General features: G+C 40.5%; 2 protein-coding genes across 2 annotated transcripts; both read left to right on the top strand.

The window, feature by feature from the left end:
- Positions 1-1,636: 1,636 nt before the first annotated feature.
- Positions 1,637-9,123, top strand: LOC134405962 (vomeronasal type-2 receptor 26-like). Its single transcript, XM_063137196.1, has 6 exons — positions 1,637-1,839; positions 3,386-3,677; positions 4,746-5,609; positions 6,233-6,460; positions 7,693-7,819; positions 8,222-9,123. The coding sequence occupies exons 1-6, from the start codon at positions 1,637-1,639 to the stop codon at positions 9,121-9,123; spliced, it is 2,616 nt and encodes an 871-aa protein (XP_062993266.1).
- A 3,626-nt stretch (positions 9,124-12,749) lies between these two features.
- On the top strand, positions 12,750-20,865 carry LOC134405961 (vomeronasal type-2 receptor 26-like). Its single transcript, XM_063137195.1, has 6 exons — positions 12,750-12,952; positions 15,032-15,323; positions 16,117-16,980; positions 18,005-18,232; positions 19,483-19,609; positions 19,964-20,865. Exons 1-6 carry the CDS (start codon positions 12,750-12,752, stop codon positions 20,863-20,865), a joined length of 2,616 nt encoding a protein of 871 aa, XP_062993265.1.
- The last annotated feature ends 564 nt before the right edge of the window (positions 20,866-21,429 follow it).

Here is a 21,429-nt window from a genome sequence, read left to right as displayed (position 1 = left end):
TTGGGGAGGTTGTGGGCTCTCCCACACTAGAGGCCTTCAAGAGGCAGCTGGACAACCATCTGTCAGGGATGCTTTAGGGTGGATTCCTGCATTGAGCAGGGGGTTGGATTCGATGGCCTTAGAGGCCCCTTCCAACTCTGCTATTCTATGATTCTATGATTTAATGCTGTTTTGTGAAATCAAAGCCAATGAGCTCCTTCAGGTGTATGTGTGTGTGAGGGAAATCACATCCCCTTACCACAGCTTGCTTCCTGTATCTCTTCCGCTTCTGCAACGAGCTGGAAATACATGAGGATGAGGGCAGCAACCATGTGCTTCATATAGCCTCAAGGGAGTTTAATGGGACAGCACCCTCTAGTGGGCACGTTATCTAGTAACTCCTCCTGCACAGGGCAGGAAATACATATAAATGCCAACATTTTTTCAGGTTTTCTGAGCCTTTTCTAAAATCATTAAAATTGGGTAATGGAGCAGGATACAAGCAGGAGGATCACTGCATTGTCAAAATGGTCTCTGTAAGAAATGAAGGGGTTAATTGAACTCTAAGCTGCCCTTTGTGTTTTCTGTAGACCCTGCTAGAGGAAGTAGCTGACTCACACATTCCAGAGAGATGTGGAATGGCAGGGAAGGGGGATGGGATTAGGTAAAGGTATCCTGTTTAGCCCACTCCTCTCACACAGGTTGTGTAAATGTATTCCACTCTGTATCCCACTCCTCTCACACAGGTTGTGTAAATGTATTCCACTCCCCTTTTTCTTTGTGCATCCCACCCCCTTCATTCCACTCCCCTTTTTCCATTGTCAGCTGACCCTATGTGAATAAAAGTGGTGTGCAAGCTCCGATCAGGGTCCGACCCTGTTCGAGTCGCACCTCAGTATACTGATACGTGGTGTCCTCTGCAGTGTTTTTCTACGCTCGTCTTTCGTACCTAAGGTCAGGGACAAGAACCTGCCATATTTCTAACAGTCTCCAAACATCCATAAGTGGCAAGTCATGAGTACGCTATAAAACATCTGTTTAAAGAAACTCAATGACATCACTACGATTTCCTCACTGCTGTTTGTTTACCAAGGGGAACTGTAAGGCATCTGCCTCTTTCTGTGAACTTACAAGCAGGAGAGACTTGTGGTCACATCTGGAAAGAAGAGTCAACTTTATTACTACCAGAGTGCCACTCACAACCAAGACTTTGGAGAAGCAATTATCACACTCTACAATTATCCAAATTATTATATTTGGTTCACTTGGTCAAAGCTCCAAAGGCTTTCCAGAGATGGCAGCAGAAACCATCTTTAAGCAAGCCTGAAAGTCGTTATAAATAAACCCTACGCCATGGACATCTGGGAGTGGGAGCAAGAGAGGTTTCTGTCCATTTCATTTCTGTCAGTTTCCAGTTTTTCCTATCAGCCAGCTTTGAAATCCAAGTGTTGGCACTTTCATCTAGTACTCAAGGCATACATCTGTCTCCATTTCATTTTAAAAGTAAGAGACTCATGAATTCCTCTTCTATAGCTTTGTTGGCAGAACCAGACAACATGCAGTGTAGCCTGGTTAACTGAGACAGCTGCTATGGATGGACACAGAAGCATCTATGTTCTTTAGACAGAGAAGCTTTGCCACCAGGATGCTGTGGATCATGGTGTTCCTGATTCTGCTGTCTCCTGTTGTATGCCAGGTAGAAAATATGAAGTGTCTCGTGGGTGCTCCCCTCCATATTCCACATGAGTGGTACCAGCCAGGTGGTCTTCTCATTGGTGGAATTACTTCTCAGATCTCTTATGTTATTGATGACGTCTCTTTTGAAGAACACCCATCAGAGAAGCTGTTTTCAGTTCCATAGTAAGAATCTGTCCCCTCCACTGCCCTCATCTTGTGAGCTTGGCCAGGTTACAAAGCATAATTTAAACAATCAACAGAGAGAACATGTGGGATTAGTCCTCCTTATCAGTTGCTTTCTGAGTATCGTGCACATAATGGTTTCAAGCAAAAATGTTAAAATATTCGTTCTTGTTTTGAAAACATTGCTTATTTTTTTCAACAATGGGATAAAGTTAGCAAACGGAAATATTTATTAAAAAGTGTCAACAAAATTAGTAATGTTTATCTAGCATGTCCTCTTGCACTAGTAGAAATATTGTGGTCTGATAATTTCATGTATTAATAACAAACTCAAGACAACCTGCCCGTGTTTCTTGCAACAAGCTGGTAGTGACAAGTAATGTGTGGGTCAGTGGGTGGCTCTTTTGCATATGTTCTTACTTGTCTAGATTTTTTTTTTAAAAAATGCTTCGACTATATATTTAAGTTGCATCATGCCTTTTCTATAGAATCATTATCATCTAATCAGTTGCACATTTCCATCAGCATATCTTCTGATGCACTGTGGTTTTCCTGTCATTCTGAGAAATAATAATAATAATAATAATAATAATAATAATAATAATAATAATAATAATAGGATTTCAAAAATTGAAATGAAGCAGTACAATGGCATTAGGGTGACCATATGAAAATGAGGACAGGGCTCCTGTATCTTTATCAGTTGTATTGAAAAGGAAATTTCAGCAGGTGTCATTTGTATATGTGGAGAACCTGGTGACATTTCCTCTTCATCACAACAGTTAAAGCTGCAGGAGCTATACTAGAGTGACCAGATTTAAAAGAGGGCAGGGCACCTGCAGTTTTAACTGTTGTGATGAAGAGGGAATTTCACCAGGTGCTGTGTGCAGACAAATGACACCTGCTGAAATTTCAATACAACTGATAAAGATTCAGGAGCCCTGTCCTCCTTTTCATATGGTTACCCTGAATAACATTACTTATATCCCTAAATGTGGGGTCCACAATAAATCCAGCCGTTCACTTCCCCAACCCATGCAACCCTTTCTCATAAAGGTGAGAGCCCCCCACCCCTTAAGTCTTCATCCACATGCCTGAAACTTTAATCTCAAATCATTAAAAAGTGATGAAGTTTGCATGGCTTGGCTACACATTATTTATTGCCTATTTGTTGGTTGGTTTTGCAAAAATGCTATCAATGTAAAATAAGTGTTAATGGAAATCTTAACCAGTTTAGTCTGTTTTGGGTTCTAAGAGATAATTATGGCATACATTTGTATTGACCAGATCACATTTGATTAGATACACAAAATGGTCACCTATGTAAGAGTGTGTAAAAGTGCTGGGCAGAGCACAAATGTCCTGATGAATATATTATATTTGCATTGAAGAGTAAGGTGTAGATTAGTTTAGAAATATCTATTAGAAACAGAAGGATTTCTGGATGATCTAAATCAGCTTCAGAAGACTTGGCTAATATTGTGGCATCTCATTTGCCTTCATTGTCAAATTCTACTTTGAAATGGTAAATTAACTATGTTGACAGTGTCGTGACAAAGTTCTACCAGCATGTCTTGGCCTTGGCCTTTGCCATAAATGAGATCAATGAGAATCCTGAGATCTTGCCCAATGTCACACTTGGTTTCCACATTTACGATGGCTATTGTGATGCAAGGATGACGTATTGGACCACTCTATACCTGCTCTTCAAATTCCATAGATTTGTCCCCAACTACAGATGTGATACCCAGAAGAATTTGGTAGCTGTCATTGGTGGACTTGTCTCTGATACTTCCTTCAATATAGCAGATATTGTAGGTCTCTACAACATTCCCCAGGTAGGATTGTACTCTTCACTTGCTGTTATGGGGGTAATTTTGATCTTCAGATTTGGATTTAGGCTTAATCCAGACAAGAGTGTAGGTCCATAGGTGGATGGATCCTGAGTCCAGGGACATAGGGTTCTTCTTGTTTCAGGGTGGAGTTGCCTCCCTCATTTTTTTGTGGCGGGGGGGATTTCAGATCAGGTTCACTTTCTGGATGTTCTCCTGCATCTATCTTAAACACTAGAGACCCAACCAGAATGGCCATCTTAATAGCATACATGTCATGGTGATAAATCCTGTATCCCTCAGCATAGTGGGGCTTCTATCAATAATAAAGTCCGAATACAGGCATAATTCCTGTACAAGATTGTAAGATCCAAATAAATCCAAATGAATTTAATTAAATATGAGTTCTTGGCTCCACAATTCAAGAAGGACACAGACAAGCTGGGGCATGTTCAGAGGAGGGCAACCAGGATAATCAGGGGTCTTGAAACAAAGCCCTATGAAGAGAGATTGAAACAACTGGGCATGTTTAGCCTGGAGAAGAGAATATTGAGGGGAGACATGATAGCACTCTTCAAATGCTTAAAAGGTTGTCACACAGAGGAGGGCCAGGATCTCTTCTCCACCCTCCCAGAGTGCAGTACACGGAATAATGGGCTCAAGTTACAGGAAGCCAGATTCCGGCTGCACATCTGAAAAAACTTCCTGACTGTTAGAGCAGTATGACAATGGAATCAGTTCCCTAGGGAGGTTGTGAGCTCTCCCACACTAGAGGCATTCAAGAGGCAGCTGGACAACCATCTATCAGGTATGCTTTAGGGTGGATTCCTGCATTGAGCAGGGGGTTGGACTCAATGACCTTATAGGCCCCTTCCAACTCTGCTATTCTATGATTTTATGACAGAAGAAAATTCCCAGAAAATGAACTTGGGAAAAGTAAACTGGAAGTGTCCTGATATTTATTTCTTACTAGACTTATAAACTGCTTTAGAAAATAGTTCTAGCATAAAGAACAACATGCATGTAAATCTTGCTCCTTTGTTGACCATAAAATATCAGTGATTTCCCTTTTAGCTTACATATGGCTCAGTTGCCTTAGAAGAGAGTGCTGGAATGCAGGCCCCTTCTTTTTACTACATGGTCCCAAATGAATCCAACCAATATATGGGGATTATTCAGTTACTTCAGCATTTTAGGTGGACATGGGTTGGGCTCCTTGCAGTAGAAGATGACAGTGGAGAACATTTCTTGAAGATTATGGATCCATTGCTTACTTACTATGGGATCTGTTTAGCCTTCACAAAAATAATCCCACGACAAGGCCACTGGGATAACTTGGATGAAATGTTTGATATATTCTCAAGTATTAATGACATTTTCACAGATAACAAAGCCAATGCATTTATTATCAATGGAGAAGCTTTGACAATGGCATGGTTGAGAACTGCTATGTTTCTACAAGACCCTGGAAACCAGGGGAACACATCCTTTGGAAAGGTGTGGATTATGACAAATCAGATGGATTTTGTATCAGCAGCTGTTCAAAGGGGCTGGAGTTTCCAGCTCTTCCAAGGTGCCATTTCTTTTACAATTCACTCCAAAGATGTCCCAGGTTTCAAGGAGTTTCTTCAGATCATAAAGCCTTACTGGAACCAGGACAATAGTTTTATCAAAGATGTCTGGGAGCAAGCATTTGACTGTACATTTCCAAATCCCCAGGAAGTGATGGAGATTGATGGAATGTGTACTGGGAAGGAGAGGCTGGAAAGTCTTCCTGGACCACTTTTTGAAATGGGCATGATCAGCCATAGCTACCTTATCTATAATGCTGTCTATATTGTGGCTCATGCTTTGCATTCCATAACCTCATCTAAAACAAACCACAGAGAAATGATGGGGAATAAGAAGGTTGTTCTTCAGGAACTGCAGCCTTGGCAGGTAATATCTCCAGAACAACATCTTATTCCTTGAAAAAGATAGATAGAGATAGATAGATAGATAAAGATGCAAGATGACATCCCTGGCTATAGGTGTCTGTAATCCACTAGAGATGCTTTATCAAAAGAAAAACCAGAGTAAAAGCACTTTCCTTCCTTTCCCCGGGATATTGCCTTATGCTTCCATCCCATTTTGTTCTGCAGTCTCGGGATGTGTGGTCCACCATCACAGTTTTGTCCCGGCTCCACGAGAGTAAATGTGAGGAACTGAGAATTGGGCAAGGAGGTCCTCAAGAGCTCTGTGCCCATTGGGGGAGGGGTGGGGGGAGTGTGCAGGTTTTTTTTAAAAATAATAATAATAATTCCAAAATGGCGGGCACAACATCCTCATCCTTCTGGGACATCGCGCACCATGTATAGACAAGTTGGATGATCTTACGATTATAAAATTGTGAAATCAACCCCCTACACACACCCTCGTCCAGCCATGCCCTAAGTTTTCATATTAGGTCTTGGTTAGATGAAGCTACCTAAGCAATAAGTGCAAGGAGGCTGTCTGTCAAACATGGCACAAAATCTTGGTTATATTATTATCCATTTGTGTCTTTTTTCTCTTTCAAATAGCTCCACCCATTTCTTCAAGGCATTTCATTTAACAACTCAGCTGGAGAAACAATTTCCTTTAATGATGGAAAGGAAGTGGAAGGTGGATTTGATATAATTAACATGATCACATTCCCAAACACCTCCTTCCAGAGAGTGAAGGTTGGATGGGTGGATCCCAATGCTCTTGAAGGAAAAGAACTAATCATTAATGAGGATATAATTGAGTGGCACAGAAGCTTCAACCAGGTGTGGGCTCTGGGCTATACAGGGTTGTCAGCTCCATTTTCCACATGGTAAAATTGAATATCAGAAATTTCCTATCCTGCTTCAAATGATGTTTGGTGGGTATTATCTCACTATGGAACATATTCCAAATCAAGATGCTGCACAGAACTCTTGAATATCTCTATTCTTATTTTTTTTTAAGCTGTGTTGTCTAATGCTGGGCAAAGATTTCTTTTCCAGTTTTGTAGGTGGAGCATAATGGCCCTGCACCACAGTTTGTATTTTATTTATTTATTTATTGCATTTCTATACCACCCAATAGCAGAAGCTCTCTGGGCGGTTTACAAAATTAAGACAATTCAAAGTATAAAACCATAATATAAAATACAATATAAAAGCAGAACCAAGATAAAAACAGCCGCAATGCAAAAATAGAAATTTAAAATACAAATTTAAAACAGCAAAGTTAAAATTAATTTATAGACTGTTGAAATACTGGGAGAATAAAAGGTTTTTCACCTAAAAGGATATAATGTAGGTGCCAAGCGAACCTCCTTAGGGAGCTCATTCCGCAGCCGGAATGCGTGTTTATAGGGAGGGGTTGTATCTGACATTGGAGTGGGTCACGTATCTAACTTAAGTTACTTGAACTTACTGGGTGGCCAAGACTTTTCTATTTTGAAAGTTTGTGCAAATTTGAACACTAGATTTGTGCAGATTCCCCTGTAAAATTATGCACAAATCTTTAAAATTCACAAACCTTTGGCAACATCTTCAAGTGAAGTAAACAGTATGATTCCCATGCTACCTGAAATGGTTGCAAACATTGTGTATGAATGCAAAATGTTGATAGTACAATCTTTAATGAAAGCCAATTTGGCTGGTAAACATCCTAATGCAAAATCCTAAAGACCTTCTGCTTAGGACCATAGGATCAAACCATTCATCCATCTGGCTCAATATTGTCCATATGGATGACTCTCAAGGTTCCCAAACAGGATACTTCCCAGGCCTATCTGCAGAAGCCAGGGCTTGGACCTGTGACCAACAGCATGCAAAGCATATTGTCTTCCCTTGAACTACACTGATCCTTAGTTATATTTCTCAGTTTGATGAACCAATGACCTGAATCTGAAGACTGCTTCCTAGGCAAATTGACTAGTCTTTGTGGGCAATATCTGTGTTTGAAGATCTGCAGTTGAACAACAAACTGCTTAATTTATGACAACCTAAACTTTCATGTCTATGGATAGGTGGTTCCCCTTTCTGTGTGTAATGACTACTGCCACCCTGGTAAACAGAAGAAAAAGAAGGAAGGGGAAAAATTTTGCTGCTATGACTGTGCTCCATGCCCAGAAGGGAAGATTTCAAACAAGAATGGTGGGTATTTTTCGTTGGAAATATAATGTTAGCATTAGATACAGATGTAGACTCTTCACAAGCAGCCCCCTTTGGTCACCTGAAAAAGCCACACAGAGGGTCATGGGGCCCTGCAGATTGGGGAAAGATGAGATTTAGGGGAGGCTGGGATAACCAAAAGTCAGGTATAGGCACCTTCTTCACATGAAAGGCAAACTCTGGATCCAGCCCTTGGCTATCCTAAAACTAAAGTTAAAATTGTTTAAACATAATTACTATGATCAGCAGAAGAATTATGATGAAGATAATCCTCAAAATAAGGCACATCAGCATGAGCAACAATTTCCATGTTGAAGCCAGAGAATTGTCACACATAAATCAATATGGAACCTCTCTCCCCCCCTTCTCTCTTTCTCTCCCCAGATATGGATGACTGTTTTAGATGCCCAGAAGATCAATATCCAAACTTGGACAAGGATGGATGCATCCCTAAGACAATAAGCTTTCTGTGTTATGAAGACACCTTAGGGATCAGTTTAACCTCAGTTGTGGTTTCATTTTCCTTCATCACAGCTTTGGTACTAGGAATTTTCATTAAGCACAGAGACACCCCCATAGTCAAAGCCAACAACCGGGACCTCACCTACGCTCTCCTTGTCTCCCTCTTGCTCTGCTTCCTCTCTTCTTTGCTTTTCCTTGGGCATCCTGTGAAAGCAACCTGCCTTCTTCGACAACCAGCTTTTGGCATCATCTTCTCAATGGCTGTTTCTACCGTGTTGGCCAAGACTATCACTGTGGTTGTTGCTTTCATGGCCACCAAACCAGGGTCCAGTATGAGGAAGTGGGTGGGGAAAAGACTGTCTAATGCAATTGTTCTTTTGTGCTCCCTTATCCAAACAGGTATTTGTTGTGTGTGGCTGGCAACCTCTTCCCCATTCCCCGATTTAGACATGCACTCTGTACCCAAAGAAATAATTTTGCAATGTAATGAAGGGTCAGTCACCATGTTTTACTGTGTCCTGAGCTACATGGGTGCTTTGGCCATCACCAGCTTCATCGTGGCCTTCCTAGCCCGCAAATTGCCAGATAGTTTTAATGAAGCTAAGTTTATTACATTCAGCATGTTGGCATTTTGCAGTGTGTGGGTCTCCTTTGTCCCCACCTACCTGAGCACAAGAGGAAAAGACATGGTAGCTGTGGAGATCTTCTCCATCTTGTCCTCCAGTGTTGGGTTACTAGGTTGCATCTTTTTCCCGAAATGCTACATCATTGTTCTGAAGCCTGAGTTGAACACCAGGCAGCAACTAATAAGACAAAAGAATTAAATAGAAGGAAAGACTTGCACAGAGCAGCAGAGCTGCTATGTGCTATGATCTCTTCCTTCCTTCCTGGACCCTGCAGGAAGAATGAGTCAGTTGCACACTGGAAGAATGAAAGAGTTGCACCCAGTGAAACCCCCATATGTGAAATGGAAAATGAAAGGAAAGTGCTGCTCCCCCCTCATCCTCATCCTCCCATTCCCTGCTACGTGTTGGCAGTAGTTGCAGCACAACAGTGAGAGCAAAAGGGTGAGAGGGGCTCTCCTCTCACTGTTACTTCGCTGGAAAATTCACCAGATGGTCCAACTCAGCAAGAACTGAGTTGAGCCAACTGCTGGTTGTCAGACTGGAGACTGAGCGAGGTCGAACCATCAAAACTTGCTCAGCTCCACTCCTCCTCTAAATGGCTTCCTTCAACATCCCTTTACAGGCATGTGTACAAACACAAATGAGTGAACTTGTCACAGTCTAGACCCTTCCAAACCTTCTTCTCTCATCTCACCTTATTGCCCCGCTCATGTGCATCACTCTTCGAGTGCCATGTTTCTTAGCCAACCAAGGGTCTGTACTTCTCTTGGTTAGCTTCACCCATTTTCTTTCGCTGCCCCCTTATGCCTGGAATTCTCTTCCAGAGCATATGCAGATCACAAGTTCAATTACTGTTTTTAAAGCTCAGTTGAAAACTTTCATTTTTTCTACAGCTTTTAGAACTTGGCTTTGTTCTTAATTTCACACTGTTAGTTTTATTGTCCCCGGTGCCTGTTTGGTGCCTTCTCATCACTTTCTTATTGTTTGATTATGATGTTTTTAGAATGTAAGCCTATGTGGCAGGGTGTTGCTGTTTTATTATTTTACTATGTACAGCACCATGTACGTTGATTGTGCTATATAAATAAATAAATAAATAATAACTCATGTTTGGACGTGTTTGATGATGAACTGTTTGCCATAGATGTGATGTGCCCATCACAATTATGAACTGTCTTTCAACAAAGTGGTATAAACTACTTCCGATAGAAAAATAAAATATCTCAAAGGGCAATGGTACATTCTTTCGTTTCCCACAAATACTTTACAGAAGGGTTAGTAAATAAATGCCCTAGTCAATGAATGAGTAAGTGTACTGGGTCTGGAGGAGGCAATTTCTGAGGTGCCATCATCAAAACAATTATTGGTCAATTGACTGAAACCTGTGGGGGGAATTTTGTTTTACAACTCCAGGGTTGATAAGGACCAGATTCTCGACACCCTTCCTAACAAAACCTGGAATATTGGTTGCAATACCTATGGAGGTTTGTGCGTTATGGTTGAACTAAACTGGGAAATTGTTTTTTCCAAGCAAAACAACAGCCCCCCTTTCAAACCACAACATGCCTTGGGCAAAGGGACCAGCATATGTGTGAAAAGTGAGGAACAGCAGAACCTATTGGGATGTACTCATGACTGTTGACCCACAAAGCTCTGAGTCCTATCAGTCAATGCCCAGGGCCATGATGGATGAATCTGCCTATTGTTTTTTTTTCATTGATAATGATGAAGCCAGATTCCAGCTGGACATCAGGAAAAACTTCCTGACTGTTAGAGCAGTATGACAATGGAAACAGTTACCTAGGGAGGTTGTGAGCTCTCCCACACTAGAAGCATTCAAGAGGCAGCTGGACAACCATCTGTCAGGGATGCTTTAGGGTAGATTCCTGCATTGAGCAGGGGGTTGGACTCGATGGCCTTGTAGGCCCCTTCCAACTCTGCTATTCTATGATTCTATGATGATTGTTTTTATCACAAGCTTTTTATGTCCTGGATATGAAGAAATATGTGAATTTCAGATTATTATTTTTTATAAAAAATGAACTGAAATTCATGAAGTTCAGTTCTCATCCATCCCTAATTGTAGCTTTTCATTTACATTAATCCCTATAATAAAATAACCTTTTTTAATTTGAAAGGGGGAAGATTACCTCTGAAAATGGGGGAAAGAGGACAAACTGAAGCCAAGAATTCAACTTTCCTTCTGATGCTTTGGGAGAGAGTGACTGGAAAGTAGTGACAAGGGACCTGGATTATATCTCAACCCGTAGTAGGGCTGAATAGATAGATAGATAGATAGATATAGATAGATAGATAGATAGGCCTCTGTATTTACATATGTCACATGATAAAAACTCAGTAGAGTTAATTTCAGAACCTATTGCTCTCTCGCTCTCTCATGAATGCACATGACACATAATTTGTTATGTGGTGAATGGTGGTTCAGCATGCATACAGAGGTTGCTAAAAATCCATTTGCAGGATTTCTAGCTTAAAAAGATGTGAAAGTAAGGCATATTTATGGAACAAAGGAAATTATTATTGTTGTTGTTAATCTTATTTAAATGTCTAGATGCTGTTGGAAAAAATAAAAAAATTAATCAAAAATAAAATAAAATAAATGGAGCCATTCAACAGTATCTGCGCTTCTTCGTCAATCTTGTATGGTTAGTTCCCAGTTGAAAGGTAGATTGATGCCCACTAGATCAGGTGTTTTTTGGTGGGGAAGAGGCCAGATTAATTATGTACTTTGTCTGTTCCTTCTTTCTACCATTCTTGCAACAAGGAGAGCCGTGTGTCCTGTAATGTGCTATTTACTGTGTATAATCTGTACAGCACCATGTACATTGATGGTGCTATATAAATAAATAAATAAATAAATAAATAATAATAATAATAATAATAATAATAATAATAATAATAATAAGCAAAGTCTCAGAGTCATGTCCCAAATGAACCAGACACATCATTGCCATAACTAGAACTGGTGCGCACTTTCTCTAATAACTCCTTCTGCACAGGGCAGGAAATATCTATAAATACCGACATTTTTTCAGAAGAGTCAGGTTTTCTGAGCCTTATTTAAAATCACTAAAACTGGGAAATGGAGCAGGGTACGCGAAGGTGGGTCACTGCATTGTCAAAATGGTCACCAAACATCCATGAGTGGCAAGTTATGAGTACTCCATAAAACATCTGTTTAAAGAAACTCAATGACATCACTATGATTTCCTCACTTCTGTTTGCTTACCAAGGGGAACTGTAAGGCATCTGCCTTTTTCTGTGAACTAACAAGCAGGAGAAACTTGTGGTCACATCTGGAAAGAAAACTCAATTTTATTGCTACCAGAGTGCAACTCACAAACCAGACTCTGGAGAAGCTATTATCTCACACTGCAATTATCCAAATTATTATATTTGGTTCACTTGGTCAAAGCTCCAAAGGCTTTCCAGAGATGGCAGCAGAAACCATCTCTAAGCAAGCCTGAAAGTGGTTATAAATAAACCCTATGCCCTGGAGATCTGGGAGTGGGAGCAAGAGGCAGGGAGGTTTCTGTCCATTTCATTTCTGTCAGTATCCAGTTTTTCCTATCAGTAAGCTTTGAAATCCAAGTGTTGGCACTTTCTTCTTGTACTCAAGGCATACATCTGTCTCAGTTTCATTACTGAAGTACGAGACTCATGAATTCCTCTTCTATAGCTTTGTTGGCAGAACCAGACAACATCCAATGTAGCCTGGTTAACTGAGACAGCTGCTATGGATGGACACAGAAGCATCTATGTTTTTTAGACAGAGAAGCTTTGCCACCAGGATGCTGTGGATCATGGTGTTCCTGATTCTGCTGTCTCCTGTTGTATGCCAGGTAGAAAATATGAAGTGTCTCATGGGTGCTCCCCTCCGTATTCCACATGAGTGGTACCAGCCAGGTGGTCTTCTCATTGGTGGAATTACTTCTCAGATCTTTTATGTTGTTGATGACGTCTCTTTTGAAGAACACCCATCAGAGAAGCTGTTTTCAGTTCCATAGTAAGACTCTGTCTCCCTCCACCGCCTTCCTCTTGTGAGCTTGGCCAGGTTACAAAGCATTATTTAAACAATCAACAGAGAGAACATGTGGGATTAGTCCTCCTTATCAGTTGCTTTCTGAGTCTCATGTATTCTACTAAGCTGACAGTAAATGTGGTTGTCCCATCTTGTCCCATTTTGGAAAGCAAAATGGTGATAGGGAGAAAGACTTTATCTTTTAATCGCATGGAATGTGCATTCCATTTCTTTGCAATACAGTTATTGGGGAGGATATGGGAAGGATGAAAAATTAAAGTGGCAAAATGTCAAAAGTAGATGTAGAAATGGGGAAAATCTGCAAGAACAGCAAAATATTAGAAAATATTATGTACACTCCCCCCCTCCCCGACAAACACACATGTGCACATAATGGCTAATAAAGTTTCAAGCAAGGTTTTAAAAGTGTGGTTCTTGTTATTTAAATGTTTATGTAAGAGAGAGAGAGAGAGAGAGAGAGAGAGAGAGAGAGAGAGAGAGAGAGATTGTAACAGAACATAGGCATAATGGGATAAAGTTAGCAAAAGGAAATATTTATTAAAAAGTGTCTACAAAAATAATAATGTTTATCTAGCAGGATCTCTTGCACTGGTAGACATATTGTGGTGTAATGATATCATGTATTAATAACCTAGAAAAAAAGCAATGAAGTTAAGACAACCTGCCCGTGTTTCTTGCAATAAGCTGGTAGTAACAAGTAACATGCTGATCAGTGGGTGGCTCTTTTGCATATGTTCTTACATTTCTAGAATTAAAACAAAAATGCTTCCACTATATATTTAAATTGCATCATGCTTTTTCTATACAATTTTCAAACATTTTCAAATTTCATCATTATCCTCTATTCAGTTGCATTTTGTCTGTTTTACATTTCCATCAGCATACGTTTTGATGCACTGTGGTTTTCCTGTCATTCTGAATAATAACAATAATAGTAATAATAATAATAATTCAACAACTGAAATGAAACAGTACAATAATATTACTTTTATCCCTAAATGTGGGGTCCATAATAAATCCAGCCCTTCACTTCCCTAACCCATGGAACCCTTTCTCATAAAGGTGAGACCGCCCTCCCCTTAAGTGTCCATCCACCTACCTGAAACTTTAACCTCAGACTGGCCAAATCATTAAAACCTCATGAAATTTGCATGGCTTAGCTACAAATTATTTATTGCATATTTGTTGGTTGGTTGGTTTTGTCAAAACGTTACCAATGTGAAATAAGCATTAAATATAGCATAAGATACTATAACATAGTATTAAGGTGGCTATTCTGGTTGCACAAGAACTACCACCTTGTGCATTGTTATGCCTTTGCCATAACATAGGCATAATAATGCACAATTAAAAGCCTATTTGGGAGCCTAACAGCCCAATCCTACAAATATCTACTCAGAAGTAAGCCCTATTGAATACAATAGGATTTACTGCCAGGTACAAATACAAATGAAGGCTTCGTTCATTTTGTAATAAAGTTTAGATCTGAATGTTGAGTGAACTTTGAGTGGATGGGGAAGATCTAAAGATAAATAAAATATTGCATTAGGAAACATTTAGTGAAACTAAAAACTATTGTAAAACAACAACAACTAGGGGTTGTATCCAGAGCATGGATACAATCTTGTACACTGTTACCTGTACTCATTGGGAATTACCTCTGTGTAGAAATGTATGTAGTAGCCCTATACTTATTTTCCATTGAACATGCGAACAAAATTTTAAACAGTTTAGTCTGTTTTGGGCTCTAAGAGATGATTTTGGCATACATTTGTATTGACCAGATCACACTTGATTAGATACACAAAATGGTCACCTATGTAAGAGTGTGTAAAAGTACTGGGCAGAGCACAAATCTCCTGATGAATATATTATATTTGTGTAGAAGAGTAAGGTGTAGATTAGCTTAGAAATATCTATTAGAAATGTAAGGATTTCTTGACGATCTAAATCAGCTTCAGAAGACATAACTAATATTATGGCATCTCATTTGCCTTCATTGTCAAATTCTGCTTTGAAATAGTAAATTAACTATGTTGACAGTGTGGTGACAAAGTTCTACCAGCATGCCTTGGCCTTTGCCTTTGCCATAAATGAGATCAATGAGAATCCTGAGATCTTGCCCAATGTCACACTTGGTTTCCACATCTATGATGGCTATTGCGATGCAAGGATGACCTATTGGACCACTCTATACCTGCTCTTCAAATTCCATAGATTTGTCCCCAACTACAGATGTGATACCCAGAAGAATTTGGTAGCTGTCATTGGTGGACTTGTCTCTGATACTTCCTTCAATATAGCAGATATTGTAGGTCTCTACAACATTCCCCAGGTAGGATTGTACTCTACTCTTGCTGTTATAGGGGTAATTTGATCTTCAGATTTGGATTTAGGCTTAATCCAGACAAGAGTGTAGGTCCATAGGTGGATGGATCCTGAGTCCAGGGACATAGGCTTCTACCTGTTCCAGGCTGGAGTTGTCCTCCCCTTTCAGTGAGGGGGAGGGGGCAATTTCAGAACAATTTTACTATCTGAATGTTCTCCTGTATCTATCTCAGTCACTAAATACCCAACCAAAATGGCCACCTTAACAGCATATGTGTCATGGGCCTCATCTACACCAAAGCAGAATATTCCACTATGAAAGTGGTATGAGAGTGATATATAAAAGGCAGGAGCCACACTAATGCTTTATAGTGGTATTGAAGTGCACTGACAACTGTTGGGGCCCATTGACACATACCATATACCACTTTCATACTGCTATATCCTGCTTGGTGTAGCTCCTTCCTTTTTATCCTGCTTGGTGTAGATGAGGCCATGGTTGTTAATCCCATATCCCTCCAGCAAGGTGGGGCTTCCATCAATTCTAAAGTGCCAATGCAGGCATAATTCCTGTAAAGGATTGTAAGATCCGAATAAATCCAAACGAATTTAATTAAATTTGAGTGATAGAAGAAAATTACCCGAAAATGAACTTGACAAAAGTCAACTGGAAGAGTCCTGATATTTTTTTCTTAGTAAACATACAAACTGCTTTAGAAAATAGTTCTAACATAAATAACAATGTGCATGCAAATCCTGTTCCTTTGTTTACCCTAAAACATCAGTGATTTCCCTTTTAGCTTACATATGGCTCAGTTGCCTCAGAAGAGAGTGGTGGAATTCAGGCCACTTATTTTTACTACATGGTCCCGAATGAAGCCCACCAAAATATGGGGATTATTCAGTTACTTCAGCATTTTGGGTGGACATGGGTTGGTCTCCTTGCTATAGAAGATGACAGTGGAGAACATTTCTTGAAGATTATGGATCCATTGCTTACCCACTCTGGGATCTGTTTGGCCTTCAAAAAAATAATCCCACGACAAGCCCACTGGGATAACTTGGATGAAATGCTTGATATATTCTCAAGTATTAATGACATTTTCACAGATAACAAAGCCAATGCATTTATTATCAATGGAGAAGCTTTGACAATGGCATGGTTGAGAACTGCTATGTTTCTACAAGACCCTGGAAACCAGGGGAACACATCCTTTGGAAAGGTGTGGATTATGACAAATCAGATGGATTTTGTATCAGCATCTGTTCAAAGGGGCTGGAGTTTCCAGCTCTTCCAAGGTGCCATTTCCTTTGCAATTCACTCCAAAGATGTCCCAGGTTTTAAGGAGTTTCTTCAGGGCATAAAGCCTTACTGGAACCAGGAAGATGGTTTTATCAAAGATGTCTGGGAGCAAACATTTGACTGTACATTTCCAAATCCCCAGGAAGTGATGGAGATTGATGGAATGTGTACTGGGAAGGAGAGGCTGGAGAGTCTTCCTGGACCACTGTTTGAAATAGGCATGATCAGCCATAGCTACCTTATCTATAATGCTGTCTATGTTGTGGCTCATGCTTTGCATTCCATAACCTCATCTAAAACAAACCATAGAGAAATGATGGGGCATAAGAAGGTTGTTCTTCAGGATCTACAGCCTTGGCAGGTAATATCTCCAGATCAACATCTTATTCCTTGAAAAAGATAGATAGATAGATAGATAGATAGATAGATAGATAGATAGATAGATAGAAAGAACAAGCAGACATCCCTGGCTATAGATGTCTGTAATCCACTAAAAGCGCTGTATCAAAAGAAAAACCAGAGTAAAAACACTTTCCTCCCTTTTCCGAGGATATTGCCCCACCCTTCCACCCCGTTTTTTTCCCTGCAGTCTCGGGATGTGTGGCCCACCATCACAGTTTTGTCCCAGCTCCATGCAAGTAAATGCGAGGAGCCGGGAACTGGGCATGGAACTCCTCAGGAGCTCTGTGCCCATTGGTGGTGGGGTGGAGGGAGTGTGCGGGTTTTTTTTGTAAATATATATATATATATATATATATATATATATATATATATCCAAAATGGCAGGCACAACTTCTTTTCCTTCTGGGACATTGCACACCATGTGTAGATGAGTTGGACAATATTACAATTATAAAATTTTGAAATCAACCCCCTACACACACACACACAGCCTTGTCTAGCCATGCCCAAGGTTTTCATATTAGGTCTTGGTTAGATTAAGCTACCTAAACAATAAGTGCAAGCTGGCTGTCTATCAAACATGGCACAGAATCTTGGTTATATTATTATTCATTTGTGTCCTCAGGAGCGCTGTGCCCATCGGGGGAGTGTGAGGTTTTTTTTTGTAAAAAAAACCAAACACCTTACTGTTTCATTCAAGCACTCATGCACTCATTTACCTTTTTTAAAAAATCCAAAATGGCGGGTGCAACGTCCTCTTTCATGTGTAGACGAGGAGGACGATGTTGCTATCTTAAAATTGTGAGATCATCCCTGTACACGCCCCCTTCTCTAGCCATGCCATAGGTTTTCATATGTGGTCTTGGTTGGATGAAACTACTTAAGCAATAAGAGCAAGGGGGCTGTCTGTCAAACACGGCTGACTGTCAAATCTTGGTTATGTTATTATACAATTGTGTCCTTTTTTTTAATCTTTCAAATAGCTCCACCCATTTCTTCAAGACATTTCATTTAACAACTCAGCTGGAGAAACAATTTCCTTTAATGATGGAAATGAAATGAAAGGTGGCTTTGATATAATTAACATGATCACATTCCCAAACACCTCCTTCCAGAGAGTGAAGGTTGGATGGGTGGATCCCAATGCTCTTGAAGGAAAAGAACTAATCATTAATGAGGATATAATTGAGTGGCACAGAAGCTTCAACCAGGTTTGGGCAATGGGCTATACAGGGTTGTCAGCTCCATTTTCCACATGGTAAAATTGAATATCAGAAATTTCCTATCCCGCTTCAAATGATGTTTGGGGGTATAATCTCACTATGGAACATATTCCAAATCAAGATGCTGCACAGAACTCTTGAATATCTCTATTCCTATTTTTTAAAAAGCTATGTTGTCTAATGCTGGGCAAAGATTTCTTTCCAGTTTTGTAGGTGGAGCATAACGGCCCTGTACCACAGTTTGTTATTTATTTATTTATTTATTTATTTATTTATTTCATTTCTATACCGCCCAATAACTGAAGCTCTCTGGACAGTTTACAAAATTAAGACAATTCAAAGTATAAAACCATAATATAAAATACAATATAAAAGCAGAACCAAGATAAAAACAGCAGCAATGCAAAAATAGAAATTTAAAATACAAATTTAAAACAGCAAAGTTAAAATTAATTTATAGACTGTTGAAATACTGGGAGAATAAAAAGTTTTTCACCTGGCGTCTAAAAGGATATAGTGTAGGTGCCAAGCGAACCTCCTTAGGGAGCTCATTCCGCAGCCGGAATGCGTGTTTATAGAGAGGGGTTGTATCTGACATTGGAGTGGGTCACGTATCTAACTTAACTTACTTCAACTTACTGGATGGCCAACAGTTTTCTATTTTGAAAATTTGTGCAAATTTGAACACTAGATTTGTGCAGATTCCCCTGTAAAATTATGCACAAATCTTTAAAATTCACAAACCTTTGGCGACATCTTCAGGTGAAGTAAAGAGTATGATTCCCATGCTACCTGAAATGGTTGCAAACATTGTGTATGAATGCAAAATGTTGATAGTACAATCTTTAATGAAAGCCATTTTGGCTGGTAAACATCCTAATGCAAAATCCTAAAGACCTTCTGCTGTAGGACCATAGGATCAAACCATTCAACCATCTGGCTCAGTATTGTCCATATGGATGACTCTCAAGGTTCTCAAACAGGATACTTTCCAAGCCTATCTGGAGAAGCCAGGGCTTGGACCTGTGACCAACAGCATGCAAAGCATATTGTCTTCCCTTGAACTACACTGATCCTTAGTTATATTTCTCAGTTTGATGAACCAATGACCTGAATCTGAAGACTGCTTCCTAGGCAAATTGACTAGTCTTTGTGGGCAATATCTGTGTTTGAAGATCTGCAGTTGAACAACAAACTGCTTAATTTATGACAACCTAAACTTTCATGTCTATGGATAGGTGGTTCCCCTTTCTGTGTGTAATGACTACTGCCACCCTGGTAAACAGAAGAAAAAGAAGGAAGGGGAAAAATTTTGCTGCTATGACTGTGCTCCATGCCCAGAAGGGAAGATTTCAAACAAGAATGGTGGGTATTTTTCGTTGGAAATATAATGTTAGCATTGGATACAGATGCAGACTAATGCAGAAATAGATGGCTCCACCCCCTTCACTAGCAGCCCCTTTGGTCTCCTGAAAAAGCCACACAGAGGGTCATGTGCTGATTGGGGAAGGATGAGATTTGGGGGAGGCTGGGATAACCAATAGTCAGGTATAGGCACTTTCTCCACATGAAAGGCAAACTCTGGATCCAACCCTTGGCTATCCTAAAACTACAGTTAAAATCATTTTAACATAATTACTATGATCAGCAGAAGAATTAAGATGAAGATAATCCTCAAAATAAGGCACAACCTCTCTCTCTCTCTCTCTCCCTCTCCAGATATGGATGACTGTTTTAGATGTCCAGAAGATCAATATCCAAACTTGGACAAGGATGGATGCATCCCTAAAACAACAAGCTTTCTATCTTATGGAGACACTTTAGGGATCAGTTTAGCCTCAGTTGCAGTGTCGTTTTCCTTCATCACAGCTTTGGTACTAGGAATTTTTATTAAGCACAGAGACACCCCCATAGTCAAAGCCAACAACCGGGACCTCACCTACGCTCTCCTTGTCTCCCTCTTGCTCTGCTTCCTCTCTTCTTTGCTTTTCCTTGGGCATCCTGTGAAAGCAACCTGCCTTCTTCGACAACCAGCTTTTGGCATCATCTTCTCAATGGCTGTTTCTACCCTGTTGGCCAAGACTATCACTGTGGTTGTTGCTTTCATGGCCACCAAACCAGGGTCCAGTATGAGGAAGTGGGTGGGGAAAAGACTGCCAAATGCAATTGTTCTTTTGTGCTCCCTTATCCAAACAGGTATTTGTTGTGTGTGGCTGGCAACCTCTTCCCCATTCCCTGATTTAGACATGCACTCTGTACCCAAAGAAATAATTATGCAATGTAATGAAGGGTCAGTCACCATGTTTTACTGTGTCCTGAGCTACATGGGTGCTTTGGCCATCACCAGCTTCATCGTGGCCTTCCTAGCCCGCAAATTACCTGACAGCTTCAATGAAGCTAAGTTTATTACATTCAGCATGTTGGCGTTTTGCAGTGTGTGGGTCTCCTTTGTCCCCACCTACCTGAGCACAAGAGGAAAAGACATGGTAGCTGTGGAGATCTTCTCCATCTTGTCCTCCAGTGTTGGGTTACTAGGTTGCATCTTTTTCCCGAAATGCTACATCATTGTTCTGAAGCCTGAGTTGAACACCAGGCAGCAACTAATAAGACAAAAGAATTAAATAGAAGGAAAGACTTGCACAGAGCAGCAGGGCTGCTATGTGCTATGATCTCTTCCTTCCTTCCTGGACCCAGCAGGAAGAAAGAATCAGCTGAACACTGGGAGAATCAAAGATTTGCACCCAGTGAAACCCTCCCCCAACTGCCAAATGGAAAATGAAAGGAAAGTGCTCCCCCCTCATCCTCATCCTCATCCTCCCATTCCCTGCTACGCGGTGGTAGTAGTTGCAGCACAACAGTGAGAGCAAAAGGGTGAGAGGGGTTCCCTCCCTCTCCTGCTCTCACTGTTACTCTGCTGGAAAATTCACCAGATGGTCCAACTCAGCAAGGGCTGAGTTGAGCCAGCTGCTGGTTGTCAGACTGGAGACTGAGACCACACCTAGACCTAAGGTTTACCCTGGGATCATCCAGGGTTCGCCCCTGCCTGAGCACTGGATCCCCTGTGTGTCACCTAGATGAACTGGTTTGACCCCTGGATGATCCCGGGATAAACCTTAGGTCTAGCTGTGGCCTGAGGGATGTCGAACCATCAAAGCTTGCTGAGCTCCACTCCTCCTCCAAATGGC

This window comes from Elgaria multicarinata, chromosome 11, assembly GCF_023053635.1.
Source record: "Elgaria multicarinata webbii isolate HBS135686 ecotype San Diego chromosome 11, rElgMul1.1.pri, whole genome shotgun sequence".
Classification (NCBI taxonomy): Eukaryota; Metazoa; Chordata; class Lepidosauria; order Squamata; family Anguidae; genus Elgaria; species Elgaria multicarinata.
Note: the sequence above shows the minus strand (reverse complement) of the source record. Positions and strands in the feature narration are given on the sequence as shown.

Excerpts from the sequence above, each read along its gene's own strand:
- LOC134405962 (XM_063137196.1), top strand. The coding sequence starts at position 1,637 with ATGGTGTTCCTGATTCTGCTGTCTCCTGTTGTATGCCAGGTAGAAAAT. Across the intron at positions 6,461-7,692 it reads GGCACAGAAGCTTCAACCAG|GTGGTTCCCCTTTCTGTGTG; the intron begins GTGTGGGCTCTG and ends GTCTATGGATAG. Across the intron at positions 7,820-8,221 it reads GAAGATTTCAAACAAGAATG|ATATGGATGACTGTTTTAGA; the intron begins GTGGGTATTTTT and ends TTCTCTCCCCAG.
- LOC134405961 (XM_063137195.1), top strand. The coding sequence starts at position 12,750 with ATGGTGTTCCTGATTCTGCTGTCTCCTGTTGTATGCCAGGTAGAAAAT. Across the intron at positions 15,324-16,116 it reads GTCTCTACAACATTCCCCAG|CTTACATATGGCTCAGTTGC; the intron begins GTAGGATTGTAC and ends TTTCCCTTTTAG. Across the intron at positions 18,233-19,482 it reads GGCACAGAAGCTTCAACCAG|GTGGTTCCCCTTTCTGTGTG; the intron begins GTTTGGGCAATG and ends GTCTATGGATAG.